Raw genomic sequence first — 24,954 nt, forward strand, 5'->3', positions numbered from 1 at the left:
AAATAGATCTGCTGGGATTTCACTTAGTTTTGGGATTTTTTTTTTTTAAATTTGCTTACCTGAACAGCTAATTGCTGTATTTTCTGAGCTCCAATCTTTCTGAACTTTAGGAGTTGTCCTCATGGTCCTCTGCTGATGAATTAGACACATCAGGATCAGTGAGTCCTGTATCTGGAAGAAGCACTCCAAGCAGACAAAGAACGGTAATTTCACATAATACATTTTCTGCCACTCCCTGAGTGGGAGATCTAGATGTCTGCAGTAGCTCTAGCCAGCTGGAAGTCCCCCCTTCTCACTCAATAGGAAACCAAGAACAAAACACAGCTGCTTTCCCCAACTCTGCTGCATATCCCATCCTGCATGAAATTGGAAGTAGTAAATACTACCAAAAACCAGGGCTGTCAGTGTGGTTGATTTACCATGGTATGGCATGTCGTGTCTCTTGTATTTTGCTCTAGTGATGGCAGCACCCTAAAGTCTGGTCTTGTCTGATACAATCAGTCCTCCATATCTGTTTGGCCTTCTCTTCAGAGCTGCTTCATCGAGAATCTCAATAAGGGTGATTGGTTGGGGTTTTTTTTTTTCATTTCTGATGAAGGTTATAGATGGTCTTATTGAGACTTTGGATGAATAGCTAAGTAGAGCTGAAGGGCATAAAACATTATTCAAAACAGCTAGTTGCACAGGACCTAAGCAGTGGCTATAATGGCAACTTTGAGAGTTGTCTGTTTGCATCGCTGGCACAAAATTCAAGAAATATAGCAATACATGCCTAGTACTTAACACTTCCATACTCTGAGCCCAAAATGGAACTGCAATTATTTTGTCTTTTTCTGCAATTCTATTGGTTGATTACTTTTGCTTTTTTTTCCTTATTTCTATAAACAGATTGGTTTTGTTGGTTTTTTGTTGGGTTTTTTTTTTTTTTGCACTTTGTAAAGCCTCTTAGTTCTGTCTTGATAAATTTTAAGGCTCTTGAAATTGATTGTTTTTTATTTTTAATTTCTTTACATTCCCTAGTTTTCTTTTAGATGCTAGTATGAGAATGTAAAGGAATACTGGCTTTTCAAACAGAGAAAGAATATAACCCTTAATATTTTATTTCAGAGTTCAATGCTTTTATCTTTTAAATTTAAATTTAAATACCTAATAAAAGCTCTGATATCCCAGATGTAACTGGAGCATGCCTGACCATTACAGGAAATGGAGAAGTATTTTGCCATAATCTCCTTGTCTAAAGAGCATGTAGAGTCATAATATGTTTCATCTTAATGTTTTAATAAGCATTTGTCAGTCTCTAGTGTCTATGTATGTGACTATTTTTGTGCATAATAAATTGTATGGTTCCTTAGGGTCTGGTTTTCAAACTTCTGGGATTTGTACCCACAATTTTGGAGACTGAAGTGATGCTGTTTAGAATTTCAGTGCCAAATATACTGATGCTAAATAAATAAATGCTCATACCAGAGATACAATCGGAATTATAATAATTTAACTGCCTTAGTTATTGCAGCAAATAGTTGTGAGTGCAGGAATGCACCTACAGTTATTTGGCCTTCAAAATTGTGGGAGAGAAAGGAGTGGACAAGAGACCAGACTCATCAAAGGAGACCCCTGGATCATTTTTCCTTGAGAATATAAATTTTGCTGCACTTATATTTTGAAATATTTATATTTGCCCATATTCAACTCGATTGTTTTTCTATTTCATGTTGTAAATTATTTGAGCCAAATTTCTAGCAATTTTTTAAAAGATTCCAGAGCTGTTCATAAACATAATGACTAAACTGTTGTTCATTGTGTATGTTCCGATCATTTCCATACTCAGCTAGGTGCAAAGAAAAGCCAGTTTCCTTGGTTCATGGGTATTGGTCACTTCATTCGATTTATTACTTTTTGTTTTTATGTTTCCTTTGCTGCACTTTTAATTTAGTTTCATCAGTAGCTTGTCTTTATTTGCCTGGACTGAACATTCTTCTTTCTTTACCCCCTATTCATTGCAAACAGCCACGGGGCAAATGTAGTCTCTCACAGCCTGGACCCTCTGTCAGCAGTCCACATAGCAGGTACCTTATTCTCCTGGTTTCCGCACTCTGTTCTAGAACACCAAGAGGATGATGGAAATTGGCCGTGATTCCTCTGTGTCCACACTGACTCCGTCGGGTGGCCGGTATTGAACAAGTGAAAACTTAACGTTTTGTGAATGGTTTGGCAAAAGGAGCTCTCAATGACTTCACATTCTTTGTTAAATGGAAGTAGTGGCTAATCCTTGAACATCTGCAGGATGACATGTAATCAACATGTATTTTTCATGTGACTGATCAGAGTGAGTGTGTGTTTACACTCATCGTATTTAAGGATTATTTTGTTGTGGTATGATTTAACAGAAATACTAGTAGGTTCATGGCAAACACTTTTTATCATCCTCTTTACATCTAGATATTAAATTAAGGCAGGTAATAGGCCAATACCATATTCTAGAATTCACAAAACCCACAGATCTGGATGAGACATACTAACTTCCTTTGCTTGCTTTCTTTTTCTTTTTTCTTTTTCTTTTTTGTTTTCCCCTGAAATGTTTCGTTCAGTTTGTGGGTTTTCAAATACTTAAAACTCAAAATTACAGGTCAGAATGTTAGGATTTTGAGACTGGGTCACTTTCTCTCCCCTCCTAAGACAACTGCAATTTAACATGCTAACACTGCCATGACTTGCCAAGTACTTGCATCCATGTATTGCTCTGGGAGCAGCACTTCCTCATCTCCATCTGACCAGTAGAGAGCAGGCTTGCAGCTACAGCTTTTTGCTTTCCACCTTGTCGCCAGCAACCTGTCGTCTCTGCAGCTTAACAATGCTTCTGCATTCTTTGTTGTTGTCAGTGTGATGTGTGTACCTTCATTCTTTCACTGATGAGTTCACGAGCCTCTAAAGTTACGCAGTTAAGAAAAACCACAAAAGTGAATGAACAGGGCAATATGTATACAAAGCACATCTGCTATTTCAGTAGCTTACATGTTGCAACACAAATGTATTTGTTCTTTAAGTCTAATTTGTTCTCTATATGTTGAAAATTAACTAATTCATTTTTAAAATAACTCCTATTAAAGTGGATTATTTGGTATTAGAAAGAAGGCAATACTAGATTTTTGCATAGCAATTGGGCAATAACTAAGCAGACAAAAGATATCTGAGGAGAATTATTTTTTTCATGAGCAAAATCAAGGCTTTATTCAGAAAATTTATTCTTATATATAAATAAAGAATAAAACTGCTTACCATGTAGAAGTATTTACTTCTTTTAAAAGTTTGCTTTACACGTGTACTTAATGACTGTGAGTAAAGTGGCTTAGCTACAAAACCACACAACAGTAGAGTATCTTTCATTGCCTCCACTGGCCCTAAGAAGCTGCCTTATTTGGGGGGATTTTTTATTATTGTTATTATTATTTGAAACACAAGAAACCACATAGAAAATAGGTCTATTTCTGTCAAACGGAGAAAAATAATTTTTCCAACTCCATCCAGTCTGCTGTGAAGCTTGGCACTTTGTTGCTTGTAGGAACTGAGATAAGGGAAGAGTGGGGCTTTATTCTATAGCCATTAACAGATAGGAGCCGTGGAGGATGTCTTTGGCAGATCAGCATGCTTGCACTAGCAATGTAATACTCCAGAAATGTATTGTGCGCTCTCTTCCACTCTCCTGTGTAGTCAGACCACTTCTATGAACCTTTTGAGAAGATTTCCAGTTGTAGATGCTAGCCCTCCTCTCAGACTGCAGCTAGCAGAGCTTTGCCGCTTTGAGATCAGCCTCTATTCTAGCAGCGGCATCGGCGCGGCACCTTTCAGATCAGATCTTTCAAGCACTGTTTATTAACACATCTTGGAGCAGTTCAACACAATGTTCAATTTGTCATTCAGACAAGCATGGAATACGAATGAGTCACTGCTGAATAGGAGACTTAATCAAATGCGCAAGCCAGACAGGTTGTGGTTGATGTATAATGTGGGTTTAACTGATAAAGCGGTACAAGCTGTCATTGTGTTCTTTAATATTTTGACATGCCTCTGATCAGAGTACTTTGTGTTTGATCTTGCACTGGATCAGCAAACCCTGTTAGAGTTTAGTATATGGAAGATCTGAAGTCAGTTTTAAAAGGTTTATCACGAGGAGGTTGTGAAGGAAAGTTCACTTGAGGGCCCATGTTTTGTGTATAAAAAGTGCAATTTTTACCTTCCCCATTATCCCAATATAAAGACAAACATCCATAGTGTGCTGCTGAGCAAGGTACAAACTTAGACTAGATGTTATATTGGGGGATTCAACTACGTAGTCCTTTAAAAGTTATTCATAATTCTATGCTAAGCAGGAAAAGCAACTCCAAGAACCAGCTGGTCGCTCTTCATCAGTTTAATAGAGCTGTCATAAATGCATACCTGGATCTGTGCCCATGTATTTTTTCCAAGTGATCAAAATGTTAGAAAGATTAAAATAGTGGTTCAGTTTGCTCAGGGATGTTGACATTGTCTCTCTTGAGCAGCTCTATTCAAATCTTGGTGCCACAGTGCCAGTCTCCGTTTCCTGCTCTCCTTACACCCCTCCAGATGAGTAGTGGATCCTTCAAGGTCATTTGTGGTCCTGGAGCAGACCAGGCCACAGAACTCTCCAGGTCTTTGGATGCAAAATAGCAGTCTATGCTACACAATAACTCAAACACAAGGTTTGAGCTTGGCTTGTCACGGTCCTTCTCTCAGTTATTTCCCATGTTCTCAGAGCTTGTCACTTAAACTTCATATTTAACTTCCTTTAGTGTGGACATATTCATCTTTAAAGGGTCAGCCATTCTGAGGTTGGGGTAATACAATGCTGAGAGCTAGGGAGAGAATCAAAGTCAGAACACAGCAAAACAAGATTGCTCCTAGAGTCTTAGACCACCAAGAGGAGTTGTTGCCTGCTGTTGTGGGCAGAGCATTATACCTTCACCTTCATAACTCTAGCAAATTCTATCTTAAAAAATCAGAAGCAGGGGGAACAAAAAAATCTATTACAAGTTTGTTATCAAATTTAATTTCTCTTATTATCTGGAAGTAATATAATTTCTATCTTGACTATATTGAGGATTAGATCTGGTAGTTTGGGTTTGTGCCAACATTAACCTTTATTATAACTGTTCACCCTTCTGCCTGTTTAGCATGATTATTTAAAGATTAGTTTTAGTATCTCTCATATTTTGTATTGGTAAGCTCAGCTCTTTATTCTCTTCATAGGATAAATACTCCATTCTTTTGACTTCTTTAAGCTTGTGTAAGTTTTAATACATCTTCCAGAAATATGTTAACCAAAAAGATACAAACTGCTTCAGATGAGATCTCACTAGTGTCTCATCATTCAACACATCATTAAAACTACCCTATTCTCCTACGGAAGAGTTGAACTGAAATACATTTTAAAATTTCTTCTGTCCCTTTTCACAGCTACTTACAAGCCACATTATTGTTTATGGTTACCCTATGTCAAACAGCTCTAGATTATCTTCCTTATTGTCTGAGTATGAACTTCCAAATTTATAGCAGACATTTTTGTTGCTACTTTATGTACTATAAAGTCCTTCAGCTGCCTTTTTTTTGTGCAAGAAATCAATCCTAATTTATAATTGCAAAGACTTCAAACTTCTGTTATCATACAGATTAAATTTTCTGGGTTGATATTTTATATAATTTTCTTTTCATAAAGATCAAATCAAAACTCATCCTTGATTAACTCCAGTAATAGCATCCTACTAGCCCTGCATCACCTCTTTCAATGTAAGCCTGTTGTCTGCATTCCTATTAGACTCACTGTATTTGCTTGAATGGTAAATGCTTCTGTTACAGTCTTTCAGATGTTTCCTGCAATGCAGATAGATTATTTCAACCATACTTCCATTGGGAATTAAAAAAAAAAATTAAAGAATTAAAAATGCCAGTCATCTTTATAAGAAGGTACTCATCTGAGCTGAAATTAAAGTTCATTTTGCCTGTCCAGTCTGTAGGCTGATAAATTAGCTTCTCCTCTCTTGAAATGCTTAGGAAAGAGTCCCAATTTCACTGATATTACAAACTCCCAAGCTAAAAGATGCAAGCTCAAGAAAAATAAATTAGATTTTTCTGCAGAGTGGCTTGCAGTACTTCAGCTTTCCTTTCTCTTGCTGGAGGAAACTGGAGTTCTGGCCCTTAAGAATAGTGAGCCTTTTTTATTAACAATGTACATTTTTAACCACCTCTCCTTCCCAAATCCATTAAAGATGATGGCTCTAAGATGAGCCATTCCATTTTTCATCCAATCGTGTAGATTACAGTGGCTAACTTGCAGTAAACACAGGCATTACAGCATCTTCAACTTTTTAGAACTCTGCCACTGAAGATGTTTTCATAATGTTTCATTATTTTCTTGTTTAATTGTTTTCATGGAGCAGTAGAAACTATTCTTCAACACCCTACTTCACTGTACAAAAAATGTTCTGAGAACTTCACAATGAACTGTTTTAAAGTTTGAAAAAAATGTACATATTGAGATCAGCCCTGCATTTTACACATACCACTCTTTTTTTTTTTTTTTGGAAAAATATAAAGCAAAAAGTGCTAGAACCATAGGAGATTTGATTTCACTTTTTGGGAATTCCTCTTCTGCTGCCCCAGAATAACCAACTCAATGAAGAAAATTCAAACTTTGCTCATGATCAAACAACAGTTATCAACTGCAGAAATGTTGCCTTTTTGGATTAGGATTAACAATATTTGTACATTGAGAGCCTTGTAAATAGGGTAGACTGTGCAATCAAATGCTTGGAAGGTAATTAAGCATTCCTTGTTCCCTTTGTTCCCACTTCAGTCCATTAACTTCCTCTCTTGGCATTCTGAGACAGTAGACATCCTGAACTAATTGAACCCTAATATGGAATGCTCTGATGCTGTTAAATGTGCCATATCCTTTCAGGGTGCATTATAATGTGCGATCTTACGTTATGCGATAAGCAGCTTTGCATCCAGGCTGCAATAACATGAATTCAAACATGTGGTCTGTGTTTTGATCATCACTCCTTCCTGCAATATTTAAGTTGAGTTAATCATTTAGCGTGCGTGTGTGTGTTCATGTATCCATTGGTCCTCCACCACAATGAGACGAAACACATCTATGAACAAGACAGTAAGAATAATCTCAATTATAAAAATGATTTTTTTTTCTGAACGTGTGAGAAGGGGACCCTTGCCCAGCCTGGCATGGTTTTGAAGATGGTATTTTGGTTTTTGCATGCTTTCTGACATAGGTTCAGATTTATCTGTGAGATGGGATGAAAAGGACAAGGGGGAGTCAAGGAGACACTACGAAACTATCATTCTTTACTTTCTTTACTGGGGAGCATTTGACCTCAGCCTGATCTCCCACACCTTCAAGATGAGACTAAATCCACCCTTCTGATTATTTTTCCCTCTTAAAACCTAGCAGCCACAGAGATTTTTCTAGAGCTTCACAATCATGGAAGCCATGTGGATGATGTATAGCAACACATCTAAGACAAAATTCATGACCTAATGTTTTAATGTAAATGTTCTTGAAGTAAATTATTTGAACACTACAAGTTCTTCCATTTTTGACTAGTGCTAAAATTCAGTACTTTACCATGCCATTTAATAACCACATCAAGACTATCAGATTTTAATTTGCATCATCATTCTTCTCAGTAATTTGCTTATCTCAAAAGTCATCATCTGTATACTAGATCCCTGACAGTTTCATTTAAAAAGGAAAATAAGATATCTATGTCTTTATCCTTAGTGCAAGATTTAATTTCTTGCGCTTAATTTGAAGCGTCTCTTTGGAAGTGTTTGTGTTAGGTCTCACCTCTCCCATAGACATGTGATAGATATGTGTCATTTTCAAGTCAGATCCTTAGGCACGAGGGAGAAAATCCCTAGGAAGGTTTCGAGTCAGTTGAGCAGATAGATTTTAATGCTGATCCAGTGCGAGATGCAAAATACAGTGTACTTTGTAGAAAATGAATCATCATGCCTGCATATTGGTATGTTAATTAATTGAAGATTGACTGCCCCTTAATGCATTATACCCTTGCGGATACAATATACAGAAATTAATGTAGAAAATTCTGCAAACCAGATGCAACTGCCATTTTAAATGAGGAGGCTTCCTTTTCAGACAGTGTGCATCGAACACATGAGAGGTATGGCCCATCTTTATTTTCTCCTTCCCTGGAGCACAGTGGAGAGTCTTCCCCATAACTGACAAAGGAGCTGTGAGATCACAGGTCCTATTCTGTTGTGATCATCTGGTGTTTTCCTATCCAGTCTAGATATACAGAGTGTCCCAAGAGTGCTGGGGAAGTGGCATGTTGGGTGAGCAGTACCTCTGCAGTTGTCAGTTGAAGTCTGTGCAGATTGGAAACCAGACTTCAGGGAAAGCTGAGTGCTCAAGGGCAACCTCTGTTGCAGTAAGGTTTGAGTGTATTCACTTGCCCATCATCTTTCCTCAGGTCCAGAAGAAGTGGCTCAGGTTCCTCCCCTTCTGAGGCTGGGCCAGTATGGCAGCGCCCATCCTTCTTCCTCAGAGTCCTCAGAGCTGCTCTGCCACTTCAGCTGCTCTTGCTGCTCCTGATCGGGCTGGCGTGCCTGGTGCCCATGACCGAGGAGGACTACAGCTGTACTATGGCAAACAACTTTGCTCGCTCTTTCCACCCCATGCTAAAATACATGAATGGTCCACCTCCATTATGAAGGAGACTCGTGAGACAGTGAGTGACCTTGCTGGAGTGCTAGCTGGAAGGCAGGATGGTTGTAAAGGGTGACAGGCTTTGGTGTGGCAGCTTTACCTACCTGCAATGGCCACCGCAGTGTCCATATCATTCCCTGCTGGCACTCAGCTAGTAATGCATCAGTGTATCAGCATCAAACTGCACATTACCTGAGTAGCATCATTTCGATACTCACATCCTGGGTACTGAGGAGGATGTGACTAGGAGGACCAAGAAATGTCCTTCTGTCCAGGATTCTGGATCTTTCAGCCACTTTATATCCAGGTCATTGCCCTGTACTATGCATAACCAAGGACTTGATACTGTAGATCCTTTACCGTGTGCTGCTCTAAATGAGCCATTAGCCAGTCTTTGTTAAATACCCTCTCAGTATCTACAGTATACAAAATAATCACTGCTAAAAAAAAGTTTAGAGCATTTGTAACATAAAATTTTAAAGGGTCTTCTATGGTGATGTATTATTCCCTATGGTTTCTGTTTCGAGCATGATGATCTAACTTTTGCTTTGGATGCACAAGATGTAAATCTGAGAAGCACTTTTTTAAGGTTAAAAAAATGGATGTAATAAATAAGATCTTCAATGGTTTTATGAAGAAAAATGTTGAATGTCAAGTTGAAAAACAAAGAACATATTTATGTATGTACAGTTTGCTAAGCCAAGTTTTGTTTGTATTGATTTCTTTGCCTTTATTATAGATACCATAAAATATTTTGTCTACGTGCTTTTTAATGACTATGGAAACCTCTAAGTTTAGAATGAGATATGTATAGTATTAAAAAAAATAGAATACTTACATATGCTGCACTTAAAAGAATTTTAAAATGCTGTGTCAAATTAACAGTGTTAGGTACATGTTTGAATGAGAAGATCTGGAAAACTCTACAATGGTAAATAGAGAGAAAATATCATGTTAGAAGTTGTGCTAATATTGAAAGCTGTCCATATTTTTTAATTGATTGGTTATTTCAGGTTTTTATCTCAAGCTGCTTCTTGAAACCCACATTTCTATGTGTGTGTATGTGTGCACTCATGTGGACCCTTTGGCAGTAGAGGTTGTACCAGTCCTCACTTAAAGCAGATTTTTTTTTCCTCTTGGTGTACTGGAAACTTCTTAACAGTTTTCCCTTGTGGCTTAATACCAAGATAGATGTTTGTGTTATGCCAATGGTTACTGTAGTGGAATATGCCCAAATCTTAAGCAAAAATAGCAGAAAAACAAAACAAATCGAAAACTCATAAATTTTCCAGAAATGTTACAGTCTGATCAGTGGGAGACACTTTGCCCAGTCAAACCAGAACTCAGCCCAAACAGGATTCTTTTCAATTCTGAAAAATTAGAAAGCATGGCTTAAAGTTACTGCTTTTTATTAGGTTTTGGTGATTTTAAGCCATGATGTGATTTTTTTTTTCCTGTAAGTTACATGTTTTTACTTAGAATATTGTGGCCTAAATAACAGAATTTTTTTTAAAAGCCAGAAGAAAATACAAACACATTCATGGCTGTTACATAGGATTATTCTGGGATGTCATCATTTGAAATGGTATGAGGGAAAGATGTTCAGAGGTAGAGTACCACAAGCTGAACTCCAGCATTTGGAGGAGCCAAAATAAAGCTTCCTTTCCAGGTAAGTGTAAAGTTAACATTTTCCTGAAGAGATTTTGTATGCCAACAACATCTTCAATGTCCAAGACTCAGATTTGAATTTACACAAGTATGTAACCTTTCCAAGGCTTAGTTTCCTTCAGTTCTGGTGGTTAATTTTTTGTTAAAAGATATTTTTGTTCTCTTAAAAAAAATTAAAATGTATATAGCAAAGATTAAAAAGACTAATTTAGTGAAATCAAGGGTCTCAGCCTGACTTTGTCTCCTATTTTCCAGCCAGCTATTGATAATCTCATGGAAGTAGATTTTATCTAAAGGCTAGTAGATAGCCTGTGAGTATCAACGTGTAGAAGAGCATTCTTTTGATGGAACCAAGCACATTTGAGACCTGTGTTCTCTTCTTACAGTGTTTAAAACCTAAGGGAGAGGCAAGGAGAGGTTTGAAAGGAGTTGGTTAGAAGGGAAGGAGGAGTGCAAGGAAGAGAGCTCAGTTTTACTTCTCAGATGCAATTAATAGAGTACTTTATGAAAATTATGCAAGGTAGCACCTGGCATGCTTTGAATTGGAACCTGTCATTTTAATTTTGCTGGCTCTTTTGCCACTCTGTAGCCCCTGCTTCCATTGGTTGTTTGGATATGTTCCCCACTTCTCTGACACCTAGGGAAGAGCAGCAAGTCTTCTGCAGAAGGAAAGCAGACTTTGTACACCTCACTCAAACTCAGAGGGGAATGAAAGTGAAGGGGAATGGTTCCATCTTGTTCATGATGGTCATGCCCTTTTATTTTCTGTCACATCTTTAAATGTTTAGTCTAGGGAGTTAGGAAAAGTGATGAACTGGCAGAGAAGTGGAGATGGGCAGGGAAAAAATGATGTGAACTTTTCATAATTCCTTAAATAGACAGGGTTAAGGAGGAAAAGAAGCAATGACAATTAAAAGAGATAAAGAATTTGGAAGGTCACATCTTCAAGTGTCAGCATCCCTTTACAATTCAGTGCATTTTTGGCTGATGATTACCTGCAGGGCATACATGCCTCACTGACTAACTGTACCTGCTGTGCTGTGCTTCCTTTCAGATGTTTCAAAGAAAAGCTTCTTCTCTATAGCCTCAAGCCCTGAGCTCTAGCTCCAGAGCTGTTCATTTGAAAGATGTTAGATATGAAGAATTTTCTTTTGACCCTGAGTGATCTGCTCACAGATCAATCCTCCCCCAGAGCAGCAAACTCTACAAGTCATAGTGATAGACACACATGAGGTAAATGTTATAGTTAGGAAAAATGCCTCTTGTAAATCTTAAATCACCTCTACCTTCAAGGATAGGAATGTCAGCCAGTAAGCTAATATCCCCAGGGAATCATAGGCAGTTTGTGCCAGTAGGTTAGAAGATCCCTTGATTGCCGCTTCAGATTTCTTACTTTCAGGACTTTCAGTCTGAGCTTCATAAACCCAACATCTGACCAGTTAAAGTGATTAGTGTAATAGGCTTCTCCAAAAGGAATTTCCTGGCTCTGAACTCATTTTGTTATGACTTCAAATGTGATTTTGCAGAACTGGATCTTGATGCTAAAAACTGGCACAAGATCAAACCAGAAATAGCCAGGCACTTCATAGGATCCTGTTAAAACAAGCTCCATCCCAAGAGCAGCAGTGATGTGACGTTCTAGCTTGAGTTGCAAAACCCAGTGTGACTTCAGTATGTGTATTGATCACCACAGCATGAACCAGGGCAAACAGGTTCAACTGTAGGGAGGGAAAAAAAGAAACAACACACCCATAAAGCTGTCAGGCATTGGGGCCAGTGGGGCTGGCCTGCTTTGCTGCCTGGGCATGTTTCTCACCCCAGTAAGGACAAGATGCTCTCTTTGGAATGCTGCCACAGAGGACATGGGTGTGGACAAACTTCTTAAGAAATGCACAGGTTACAGTCTGAGATGCTCTGTCTCTATGCTAAGCCTGCAACCAGTCATCTACCCTGCTTCTGAAGCACCTCATCTGCTTGGATGCTGCAAGTATGGGGGCTGATTTCTGGTAATGTGCCTTGAGCCTTGGCTGCAAGGCATGAGAAAATGCAGAGCTCTGAGTCTGTGTTGAAGGCAAATGTTCATGATAACACAGTGGTAATACTGCAAAATAATCATCACCATTTGCCCTGAACTTACTGCATTTATTCATGGAGTTTAGTTTCTGGACCATGCTTTACAAAATCTGAGGGCAGACTAAGAAGTAATAATTAGAGATGTCAGCATTAGGAGTACAAATGATCTGAAGCTGACAAAAATAGTGTGTCCTTATTCCTCACACCTGTGAGAATCATGATACTCATTGCCTATCCTCCCTGTTCCAGCAGTGATAGCAGCTCCATTCTGCAGCAGATCAATAGTTTCTTGCCACTGGTTTGCCAGGCTTCCAGTTCCACTGCAAATGCTGTGAACACCTGGTGAATACCTGTTGTCTGGTTTTCGACTTCCTTAGAACAAGGACAATGGTGCTGGGATTGTCTTATGAACAGCCATCCCTGGTCCTCGGAGTCCTGCGCTGTGACTGACAACTCTGTTTACAACTAACAGCACCTGTCAATGTGCTCATCATCATCATGTGCATCTGTGTGCATGTTCAAAGGCATAACAGAAAGTGGTTGCTCACAATCTTCAAACTACATATGCTATCATATGTAGGAGGATTCTGGGGAATAGGAGGAGAGACTGGGACAAGAAATACAGATTTTTAAGCAAGAGAAGAGAGCATACTTCTCGTATTTAGTATTTAAAGCACTGGTTTGTGGAAAGGAAAAGAGCAGGAAGTGGCATAGTGAGGTTTGCATTTAAGCTGAGTGGTCTGGCTGTAAAATCGTTCTACTCTTTCAGCAGTCAGTTGCAGAATTAATGTTGTAAACCAGTGTGTGGTGGTTTGAACCCCTGACACAGTGTTTGCCTAAGCTGAAGGGGAAGGGTGGAATTGGAGGGAAGAGGCCATTTGTCTTGACTTTGGAGGAAGAAAGTGTATGTTAGATTCACAGAGTTCTCTACACAAGGGAAGCAGTCTAGATACTGACTCACTGGTTTTAACCCTGGCAGCAAATCCAGTTCTCTATTGTTGTTGCCCTTCTTGGCCATAATTAAACCTAGAGGGGCATAGGTGTGAAACCTACATTTGGGAGAAGTTAAGCTTGTTTTAATAGTATTAGAAGCATTGGAATGTTCTAATAATGTTCCACAATAAAGAATAAATGGGAATTATTTAGAGATTTGTCTTCCTGCAAAGCAGTAGATAAAAATCTGTGAAACAAGATAAAAAATGAATAACTGAAAACTGAAGCACTGAAGACTTGTCATAGTCTAAGGCCTGGTTAAATGATAGGAATCTGAATTACTTAAATTATTGCTCTAAAAGCAGACAGGAACTGAAAGCTGACTTTCATTGTTTGGTGCAGCTTGATGTATCATACAAAAAGTTAACTGGTCAAACCTGCTTGGTTCAGTTAAATTCTGTTTAAACATCTGAGATGTAGCAAGTGGATTTCTCCACAATGAGGTCTGAATAAAAAAATGGAATTTTTGGAAGAGAGAGGAGGCTTTAGGGAAGTATTGTCCATTTCTTCTATTGGAGGTGCCTTTGGGAGGGGAGAGGTGAACCCTTGACCTCTTCTGTGTATGGGATGATGTAGATGTGGATACAGTTTGCAAAGAGGTTACTCAGGTCAGGCTCTTTGTATTTTCAGCCACACTAATTCCTGGAAGATTCCTATTACTAGTGTCATAGTTGTGGGGGGTTTTCATTACATTCTTTTTACAATGGACGTTTTTAAAAAACAACTGGAAGGAAAGCTGCCAGATTCTATGTTTTTATGTAAGCACTCACAAGCCTATCAAAGAAGTATGTTTTCCTATCTGTAGTATTCTCTTTATAAACAATTTAAACGTTGTCTGAGAGGCTCTCCTGACCATTGAGTTGCATGTTAAAACAACTGCGATTTTGACTCCTTTGCTAAACATTGTTCAGCCAAGTGTGCAGGGGATAAAACAGAGACTAAAAGAAAGCATGATGTTGGAGCATTTTGGTTCAGATAGGTGCAAAGAAGTTTTGAAGCTGTAGTTTATTTTCCTATTTTCATATTTAACGTAAGAAAAAATAATAGGAGAGACTGGAACTCAAACTTTTTGACTGTTGTATGAATGCCTGAGCTTTTAAGCTTTTGTGTGCCCTGTTGTGACTCTCAGTTCAAAGTAGCACTTTATGCTTACCTCTGTGGTATAACATACTTGTTTCACCTTTCCATGAATGACACAGGGTCTCAAGAGGTGAGTGGAAAACAAAAAAGGCATCTGACAAGAAGCAATTCTTTCTGTCTTACAAAAGAGCACTCAGTCTTTTTGTGTAGAGGAACTAAATATCTTACAGTCCCAAGCATGTGTTGCAGTATCTGGCTAAAAAGTAATCCTGAAAGCACAACCTTCCCTCACATCCACGTTTTTCAGCTGTTTAAAATGGCATGGTGCACAAATGTGAAAGAATGGAAAACAACAGGAGATGAATTTTTATCACCTGTATGCCTGCAGAAATAAAGACATTAGCAGAGTGGCACCTAAATAGCTCAACACAGATTTTACAGGGACGGGAGAGCTGGTTAGGCTTGCTCCTGCTGAGAGAAGTGCCAAATGTTGTTATTTTGATGGTCAATTTTTCTGAAAACTTGATGAACATTTTTATGCTTGAGCCTCTGTATCTGCAGGATGCCATAGTAAATGATAGTAATTGGAGTCTGGCTGGGCATAAGAACAGCCCCGTATGCAGCACCCTTCCACGGACGTTCTTTGTGAGCAGGCTGATGAGTGTTATTTTACATGTCTGTATTTTCTTCCCCACTTCGTTGTGTGGATGGTGGAAACAAGCAGTATAGTGCAGAGGAAACAGATGTAAGTCTTTTCCAGACTAAGAAACAGCTGCTTCATGAGATTTTAATGTGGCAGTGTCTGAATTTAAAAAAAAAAAAAAAAGCCATCATTTATTTTTAAAGAATAAGTATTGCCACAAGGCTTTTAAAGCAGGCAATTGCACCAAGTTGTAGCCCATGAAGAAGCTGTTGTCAATACATAACAAGGAAATAAATAACAGACAAGTAAAAGCAGTCAAATAACTTTTTTTGATGATGCCTTAACTATGGCATATCTTTCTAATAAGTTAAATAGTAATACACTGGAAGAAGACATGCATCACTTAGGAAAGAGAGAAAAGTCCCCCAAGGGAGTAGGCAGCTGCTCTGCAAGGAGTTGTGTATGTAGTGAGGGGAATGAGAGTGATGGGCTCAGGAGCGGTGAGCCAGGAGTTTCAGCGGGAAGAGATCTGCAGTGAAATAGAAAGATATGTCCTTGCCATTTTCAACATTGAAAACTATTTTGGTATTTATTACTTTGAGCACACATACATGTGCAATTAGTTCATGTTACCCTGGCCTAATCTGTGGCCAACGTGGCAACTCTCAGTCAAGCTCTTTGTCCTTAAAGTATGTTGTAACACAGTTGTGTGATTTGGAGCCATTGCTCGGTTCTACATGGCACTTAAAAATCCCAAGAGTCCCCAGCATTCTTTGGAGCCCAAATAGCTATTTGCTTTCATGTTTGACAAGCTATAGGGTGAGGTTTCACATGAACAGAGTATATTACCAGTCTTGTCTTGATCATTGAGGTGATAGAATTAAGGTAATAATCTTATAATTTTTCTTTATAAGTTATGCCCAGTGAAACATCACATAAAAACTTTTACGTATATATTCATGTAGGAAAAGAGAAGAAGCTATGAGCCAATAGTCCCACTCAGAACCATGACAGTACAGAAAACAGATGAAAAAAAAAAATCAATATGGACACTATATTACTGATGATAAATACATACGTAGATAAATAGAGAGAGATAGAGAGATAGATAGATAGATAGGTAGGTAGGTAAGTCAAGAGAGGTTCTCCTCCCTCTCTGCTCTGGTGAGACCTCATCTGGAACATTGTGTCCAGTTTTGGGCTCCCCAGTTCAAAAGGGACAAGGATCTACTGGAGAGAGTCCAATGGAGAGCTACCAGGATGACTAAGGGACTGGAGCACTGCCCAATGAGGAGAGACTTGAGAGCCCTGGGGCTGTTTAGTCTTGGAGAAGACTGAGAGGGGATTTAATAAATATTTATAAATATCTGAGGGCTGCATGTCAAGAGCAAGGGGGCAGGCTCTTCTCCATTGCACCCTGGGATAGGACAAGGGGTAATGGATATAAACTACAGCACAGGAGGTTCCACCTCAACATGAGGAGGAACTTCTTCACTGTGAGGGTCACAGACCCCTGGAACAGGCTGCCCAGGGAGGTTGTGGAGTCTCCTTCTCTGGACATTTTCAAGACCCATCTGGATGTGTTCCTGTGCTAGATTCTATGGTTCTGCTCTGGCAAGGGGAGTGGACTTGATCTTCAAAGGTCCTTTCCAACCTCTAACATCCTGTGATAGATATGTATACAAAAATTGAAATACCTACATATGTATTTAAATGCTATAGGTTACTGCTTTGATTACTTGCAAAGATCAAGTACAATTTTGAGAGTATTTTATAGATAGGCTTAAGTTCAAAGTGGTTTTGTGTCAATAAAAGCATCTTTCATTTCTTAGTATCCTTTTCCTGACAGCTTTGTCAAGAACACTTTTTTCCCCTGAGGACTAGCTTTCAGTTGGGAAGAAATGCTATTTTATTTTATATTAGCTAACTCATGGTGAGTGGCAGTCAACTACAGAAGGCTAAATTCACACAGTTTGTCTCTTCCACCATAATCTATTTCTCAAGCCAAAATAAGGAAAATACTAAACAAATAAGAGCATATAAAGTAGTAAGTACATAAGTGACGTAACACCTTGTTAACTCTAGATATGGCCACTCTCCTGTTTTTTTAGGAAAGGTGAAGAAACTAATTAGTAAAATCTTTTTCCTTAGATGCACAGAAACAGACACATTCTATTACTGTAAATAATAGTGTACCATTTCACTGGCTCCTGGAAAACAATAAGCAGAGCAGCATATTTTTAAAGCTATGCAAAAGATAACTAAAGAAACAAAGTGTTCTGTTTAATTCTTTATTTTCAACATCAAATACACTGATAAAAATCTTGCACCAATTGGGTAGCCTACCAAATTTTGCATTTAAACTTTTAAAAAACTTTTTGGTTTTAGGTGCAAAAAAAAAAAAAAAAAAAAAAAAAAAAAAAGATGGAAAAACCCAAAACCTCACCCAAACGAAGACATCAATTTTATATGCATGGCTGAAAGTGCAGAATACTTCAAGAAATACAGTGTGGCAGCTGAGCATATACCAAAGAAAGGACTTTCCACTGACAGATTACATAGTGCACACAAAAGCTTTAGTTCTATAGTATATACAGTAAGGTGATACATAAAGTGGCTTGTTGATGTGAGTCTTGTGACCAGCAGTCTATCCCTTCATTTTCCAGTGGGCACTTTCTGAAGAAATAGACCTCTAATTATAGGCACACGGAAGTAGAAAGCACACGAATTTGCAAGATGGCAGCATATGCATTTTTTTTCATTTTTTTTCCCCTTTGTTTCTTTAGGCACATTTGAATGCAATTTTTTTATTATTATTTTTTTCTTTGACACAGTGCAAAACCAAATACCCTTATGGGCAACAATCACTTAGAAAACAAGTTTCAGCATATAAGGCTACCTACATTTGAAAGATGAGAGGGAACTGTGAGTAGAAAGGGTAGGACATTCAAGGTAGAGAAAGAGTAATTTAAAATTCTGGTATCAATTTGAAACTCTGCTATAGTTGCAGGTGACAGCAAAGACTGGTTTGTAGTACAGTACTGTCACTAACATGACCCTTTCACGTGTTGAATTTCTGTCTGTAAAGCTGCATTACGCTTGTAGATAGCATTGAAAATAGTCATCTTTATTCAAAGTAAGAGGTGCGCTTCGAGTTCAGCTGAGACTACCCTTATATACAAAATCCCCTTAGCTTTAGGTTGGATTCCATTCTGATTTTAAAACAAGGTATTATATACACACAAAGCCTGTGACAAAACTAAGGCTCCGGTGAGGCAGAATTCTTGCTTTGCTGGTAGCGTCTTTCATTTTAAACATTTGGCACAATTCTCAAGGAATCAGTCGGCATCAACTGGAATGGATGGAGGCTCCAATACAAACCCTGGTTTGTATGAAGATGGATTTTTTTATTTAAAGTCCAGTGACCTGCTGATAGTGCTTGCAATATACTTGGGATCTCAGTCTGGATTATCTCTTTAATTGTATTTTTAAATTATTAAACTCCTCAGTGTACAGAAGGAGAAAATTCATCAAGAGATGTTACTGAAACATAACAGTAAATTTACCACAAACACACATCAAAAAAAAGTTATTTTACCTCAATACAAATCCTACTGCCCCAATTGGGAGTTTTACCTGAGACAAAATCAGCAACATCGAGACATAGCTCAAACCACTACACACCAGATTGGCTTTCAGATGTTGCTGGAAACTCAGACACCACTTAGTGCTACACATCATCCTATCTCTTCTCCTGCCTCCCAAGCTTTTTGTAATAATTCAGTAACAACTATATTCTCAAGCAAAGTAAGTTCATCTTCTCCATTTCAGTTGTGTGTGGTGGTTTGGGGTTTTTTGTTTGGCTGGGGTCTTTTTAAATCCACTTACAAACATTATAAAATACTTCTTTCATTAGCTGTCCATAGACACCACTCTGAATATTTTGGTTAAAGCACAATTAGCTGCCTTGAATAGTTTTCTATTTTTTTTTTAACATGCTATATATTTTATTTATTGTCCAGCACCAAGTATTCAGGTAGTACTGGTTTGTCAGCTGCAAATACAAAGTATATATGTGTGTATATATATGTATATACACACACACACATAAAATAGCATCCTGTGAAATCACAATTACCAAATGTCAGGCACGATTGTTTGCATACACGAGAGCATAATTTAGAATGACATATGAAAAAAGATTGTCATTTTTGTATCACAGACATTGTTTAATCAATTGAAAAGTTACATTCAGCTGTCTGATATGGGGACAATTGTCTTTATAAATAACTGTGGGAAGGTTACTATATTCATTAAGGTACTACTTCAATTAAAAATCTCCCAAAGAAGTTAAAGACACAGATCCTGAAGGTAAATGAATGTATTACTGGGAATCTGTTTTCTGTTGTCACCATGAACATGGGAGGACTGTTTGGATATAAATTACTTCCTTCCAAGGGCTGAGCCTAGGAAAGCAATGGTAATTAAAATTATGAGCTGTGTGTTCCCAGATACATGGTGCCCTTCTGTCTGCTGCATATCACTTCAATTCACACTTACCCAGCTTCACCAGGAAAACCTGTAGAGTGTACTGGTACTTGCCCTATGTAAAGTACCAGCAGAATCTGCTCCTGTGTTGTGAATTGCTCTCCATTAAATACTTTTTTAACTCTATGTCAAATTCACACTTGAATCAGTGTAACGAACTACTCTGGGATGTAGGGAGATGTTCAGTTAAACCAATTTGCCTTGCAGCTTATGAGCTTGATCTGTGTTCCATCCTAGAGAACACCAAGTTGCATGTACAGTATTTAATAAGCAGCTTTAACTCACACTGGACTACAAGTTAATGATGACAGTGTAAGCACAGAAGTGTAGCTAGAAGGATTTCTGTGCTCCATTCAGATCTTAGCCTGAACCCCTTTCAGGGCATTCATGTTTAACACATTTGAAAAACAGCTTCTAAAATAAACAAAATGCATTTTCTTTAAAGGCATTTAGGAGCCCTCTAGAAGCCCTTACGTACCAATTTTGCACAAACACGCACACACGCTCCTACTGAATACACAACAAGATAAATCCTTCAGCACATTCAGAAAAAAATTACACTATAAAGGCAACAATAAAAGGCCTGTTAACTTACAGTGACTGTTTCACATGTTTGGGCTTACACAGTTGGGGGGGGAATCTTCTCAAGCATAGGCAACATCTAGCCTTAGACTTCTATACTACGTGTATTCTTGGATATGTACATGAAAATGTTACAGACTTCATTATGTACATTTACTAAAGAATCAGATCCTTGACTTGGAGCACAAACTGGTCCTATGCCTTGCTGCCTTCACAGCTGCTGCGTTACTTGATCTCACTGCACACAGACTGCTTCTGTAACAAGGGAGCATAATTAGACATAGGCACTCCTCTGTGGCATTAGTTGCACTACTTCCTATATTTAGATACTACAGGATATTCCAATCAATGTAATCTAATATAAAGGTTTCAACCATAGCAGTAAAAGAAGTATCCCTGAACCCTCCTCTAGCACTGTGGCCACCTCCTGTGGAGCAGCCTGCGCACATGCTATGAAATCTCCCTACTGGCAGGGTGGTCGCTTCCAACCAGCTGTTGGAAAAGTCCCTGGTCCATCCTAACTCCTAAATTGCACCAATAAACCAGAAGTGCAGATAGCACAGGCAAAGTTTATCATTAGACTAATAAAATATCCCTGGCATATGTAATAATTGCATTCCAGTACCCAGCAGCATTCCCTGACATGTTTAGTTTTCTAACATAGAGGCAAACAGCAGCACCGACTCCTAATTTAAACAGCACATGATACCGATTTCTTCAGTCTCTCCTTCAAGCCTTGCTGAAACAGACCTTTTGTGGATTTACAGTTGAGCTGAAGAATCTGACTAATCCTTATGAAAAACAGTTAGACATCCACGGAGAAAGATTTATCTTCTTGAACATGCATTTCCAGAGTCTTCGCGATGGCTGAGGCTCATTGCCCAGTTTGAGTGTCACAGGTGAGCTGGCTCTTAGTGATTTCTGAGTGTGCCTCAACAGGAGCCAAAGCAAGCCAAGTAAATGGAAAGCCTTCCAATCTTGCCATGATGACAGCACTCCCATACATGGCTAGACCACACTCTACTGAGTGGGGTGAGACCATCTCACCCTGCTGTGCCACTCTTGCACTGGCATCCTCACCCCTTGGTTTGTAGCGTAACAAAACAAATGGCAGGGGAGGTTTTATTTATAATATGCGTGTGAAGACCTTTTTAAGACCTGATGATTTTTGTAGTCATCTGATGTAAGAGTAATTATCTGTGTTACCACTATGTTTGCTGCGTTGCCCTTGAATTACACACTGCCAAGCAACTGAACAATTTAGCTTTGTAGGATCAGACAAGATAGGATGCATGCAATACAAGTCAGCAAAAGGATATAGTAGGGGACCTAAAAGTTTGATCAGTATAATCCTGAAAGGGAGTTGTCTGCTGATGTAAGCCAGCAAGGTAAAACAGAATTATTCTTGGACAGGAGTTCCTTTCTACTGCAAGAAGAAGAGAGGCAGGAATCTACGTTAACTACCAAGCCAGTCACTAGAATTGCAGTTTCACTATGGCACACTAAGATGTCAATCAGCTTTCCGTTTGCCTTCCCAACAAAAGTAATCCAGAATCTCTTCCAAAATGCTTCAACGTTTCAAGCAAGTAAAGGATTACATAAACTCAGAATTTGAGGTGGATATCAACAAAAGCTACCACTCATGAAGATACCAGTATGCGTGGGTGGTATGGTCTATTCATTTATAGTAAAGTTAATGGTAGGGTTAGATTAGGATTTACCTAATTTACATGCAAAATTAAATAAAAATACTGCAAATTTTAAATCAGGTTAGCCTGACAATCCTTGCTGGCTGTCCACAGCAATGAAATGTCTTCCATTAGGCTAAGCAATGAACTTAGGCAAGTGCTTGACAAACACTCAAATGGAAAATGCAGGTGACTGTTGTTATTGGAGTGTTTACACCGGTGGCACTATAGACAGAGCATGAGCTAGGTAGTATGCTGCTGGGTTTCTCATACCATTGTACATGCTGACTTTTGTTTATATTGCATTCTGCATATTCTCCTCTTCTTTGCTGTTTATATAAAAAGACTGCAAGGTATGAGATGAAGCTGATGCAGCTGTCAGCTGGCTCCGGTTCTCCTCTTCCATAGGTGCAGCACCCCTGGCTGCTGGGGCATGCAGTCGGTGAGCATCCAGCATCTCCAGCAAGAGATCATAAAGTGGAACTACGTTTTTACACTTCATATTGTAGAGGTGCTCCATTCCTTTGTTGCTGTTGGTTGTAACAAAACAATGGTTACTTTCTAAAGATGTTATGGGGGGAAAAAGAAAAAGCTCTCAGCTAATAATATTTATTAAGTTAGCATAAATTCCACATTGTATAAAACAACTAACTAAATGAAATTGCTGTATGTGTCTGCTACAGTTAGCAAAGGAAAGCACCTTCAAAGAACATTCCATGCCCATGAGCAAGCTGCCTTCCAATGGTGGCTCTTTTGCTCTCCTTTACCTAAAGGTAGATTAGAGCACATAGACTTGTCATTTAGGCACTGAGACTAGTTTGATGGGATGAATCTTGGCTTTCCCCATAATAAAATGGGAGTTATGAGATGTTCTTTCCCATATAAAAAAACCAACCAAACAAAAATCCCCAAAAAACAACTCAGCCAATTTGTTAGCAAATGCTAATTTGTAATATTATCCACTCACAAAACTATGGAAAAAATAATTCACTTTGCATCTGAAATTTCCTTAATTAGGCAAATATTTCTTAGGGGGAAAAAAATATTATTAAAGTGAAGACAAAGAAGCTCCACAAGAGGAGACAAGTATTGAAAGTATGAAAACCACATGCACACACCTCTTGACTTTTTCCTGAAGACTTGCTTATCTGCCCAGGAGGTAAAATCTGCATGTTTCAGCTTTAGTAACTATGATGTTGTGCTTATTATCATTTTAATGTTATTAACTGAAAAAAACAAATTTTAAATCTATGTAACAACATCACTTGTCCCTTCATAAAAATAAAATCTAGGATGTATCTCTATAGACTTGTTATGTTGTCAACACTCTAGCCACTGAGCAGCTGCCTGAAGAGGTAATTGCTTTGGGGAGTGCCTCAGATATCTCACCTCTAGTTAGCAAAGGCCACAGCCCTCTAGACTGGGTTTCATTACATCTGCATTTATCCTCACCCATCAGATACATGTAATGATAATAATCTTTTTTTCCAAAATGCTTTGCAATCAAGCCACTTGTGAAAAGTGGCTACTTAAAGTGATAGTTTTATTAAATTTTACCTCATAGGAAACTAAAGATTGTAGAGCTGCTACATTAATATTCTACTTGGTGCTTTCCAAACAGAATACAAGATGCACATAACATTAAAAATAGATATTGCTTACAGCACTATAAAAACAAGCAAAGCAAAAGAAAACTAGAAGAAACAAATAGGGAAAAATCACAGAATCACAGAAATATTTGGGTTGGAAAAGACCCTCAGGATATAGAATCATAGAATAGAATCTATATCCTGAGGGTCTTTTCCAACCCAAATATTTCTGTGATTCTGTGATCACCAAGTCCAACTGATAACCTTACTCCACAAAGTTCACACCTAAACCATATCCCCAAGCACCACATCCAAAGAACCTTTAAACACATCCAGGGTTGGTGACTTAATCATCTCCCTGGGCAGCACATTCAATGCCTGACCACTCTTTCTGTGAAAAAAATATTACTAATGTCCAGTCTAAACCTACCCAGTCGCAGCTTGAGGCTGTTCCCTCTTGTGCTATCACTAATTACCTGTGAGAAGAGACCAGCACCAACCTCTCCACAACATCCTTTCAGGTAGTTGTAGAGAGCAATGAGGTCTCCCCTCAGCCTCCACTTTTTCAAACTAAACAGCCCCAGCTCCCTCAGTCGCTCTTCATCAGATTTATTCTCCAGGCCCTTCCCCAGCTTCCTCGCTCTCCTTTGCACTCCAGCACCTCCACATCTCTCTTGTATTGAGGTGCCCAAAACTGGACACAATACTCAAGGTGTGGCCTCACCAGCACCGAGTACAAGGGGACAATCACCTCCCTACTCCTGCTAGATGAAGCATTTCTAATACAATGTTTACTCCTTTCACACCATAATCTGCCATATTGTTTTGCACACAAGTTTTTAATAACAGCTCTATACACAGTTTCCACTCCCACCTGTGAAGAAAAAGTATATGTGTATATTGGTGAAACCCTGTGATCCCCTGTATGGGACCAGTGCAGGAGGGCTGACTGTATGCTTGCTCTCACCTCATGTGTCTGATGTGAGAGAGGATGAGAAGGAGCTGAGCCAGTCGTCTGTGTTGCTGCTGCAGAGAAAGACCTGACTTAGCCATTAAGTGTATCAGAGTGTCTGTGATTTTGTCCAGAACACGGTGAATATAGTCTCTCTCTTCCAGAGATTTCAAAGTGCTGGATAGAAAAGTGTACACACCTGGAACAGGAAGGAGAAGAAAACAAACAAATCACAGACAAAAATTACTTCAATGGAGTCAGATTTGCCCAAGGTACACCTTGTGGCTGGCCTCTTCTATGCTAAACTATGGGAAATGACTGTGTAAACCTTCCCACTTGCCAGCCAGGTCACTGACACTGAAGTTTGGATTTTGTCC

At 38.7% G+C, this 24,954-nt stretch overlaps 2 protein-coding genes across 4 annotated transcripts in view; one reads left to right on the plus strand and one right to left on the minus strand.

Annotated features, from left to right (window-relative positions):
- SYNE1 (spectrin repeat containing nuclear envelope protein 1) overlaps positions 1 to 9,481 on the plus strand; it is a 295,201-nt gene extending 285,720 nt beyond the window's left edge. For 2 of the 3 annotated variants that reach the window (XM_054395242.1, XM_054395250.1), the window contains 3 exons: positions 111 to 203; positions 2,008 to 2,066; positions 8,526 to 9,481. In XM_054395242.1, the coding sequence (XP_054251217.1) occupies positions 111 to 203; positions 2,008 to 2,066; positions 8,526 to 8,766 (393 nt within the window). In that variant the 3' untranslated portion in view covers positions 8,767 to 9,481. The remainder of the gene's footprint in view (positions 1 to 110; positions 204 to 2,007; positions 2,067 to 8,525) is intronic. The other variant, XM_054395257.1, reaches the window with a different exon arrangement.
- A 12,850-nt stretch (positions 9,482 to 22,331) lies between these two features.
- The window catches only part of ESR1 (estrogen receptor 1), a 105,321-nt gene continuing 102,698 nt past the window's right edge, over positions 22,332 to 24,954 (minus strand). Inside the window, exons 7-8 of the mRNA XM_054399308.1 lie at positions 24,593 to 24,776; positions 22,332 to 22,566 (exon numbers count right to left, since the gene is read on the minus strand). Coding sequence (XP_054255283.1) covers positions 22,332 to 22,566; positions 24,593 to 24,776 — 419 coding nt within the window. The remainder of the gene's footprint in view (positions 22,567 to 24,592; positions 24,777 to 24,954) is intronic.

The sequence above is a fragment of the Indicator indicator genome, chromosome 2 (assembly GCF_027791375.1).
Source record: "Indicator indicator isolate 239-I01 chromosome 2, UM_Iind_1.1, whole genome shotgun sequence".
NCBI classification, from domain to species: domain Eukaryota; kingdom Metazoa; phylum Chordata; class Aves; order Piciformes; family Indicatoridae; genus Indicator; species Indicator indicator.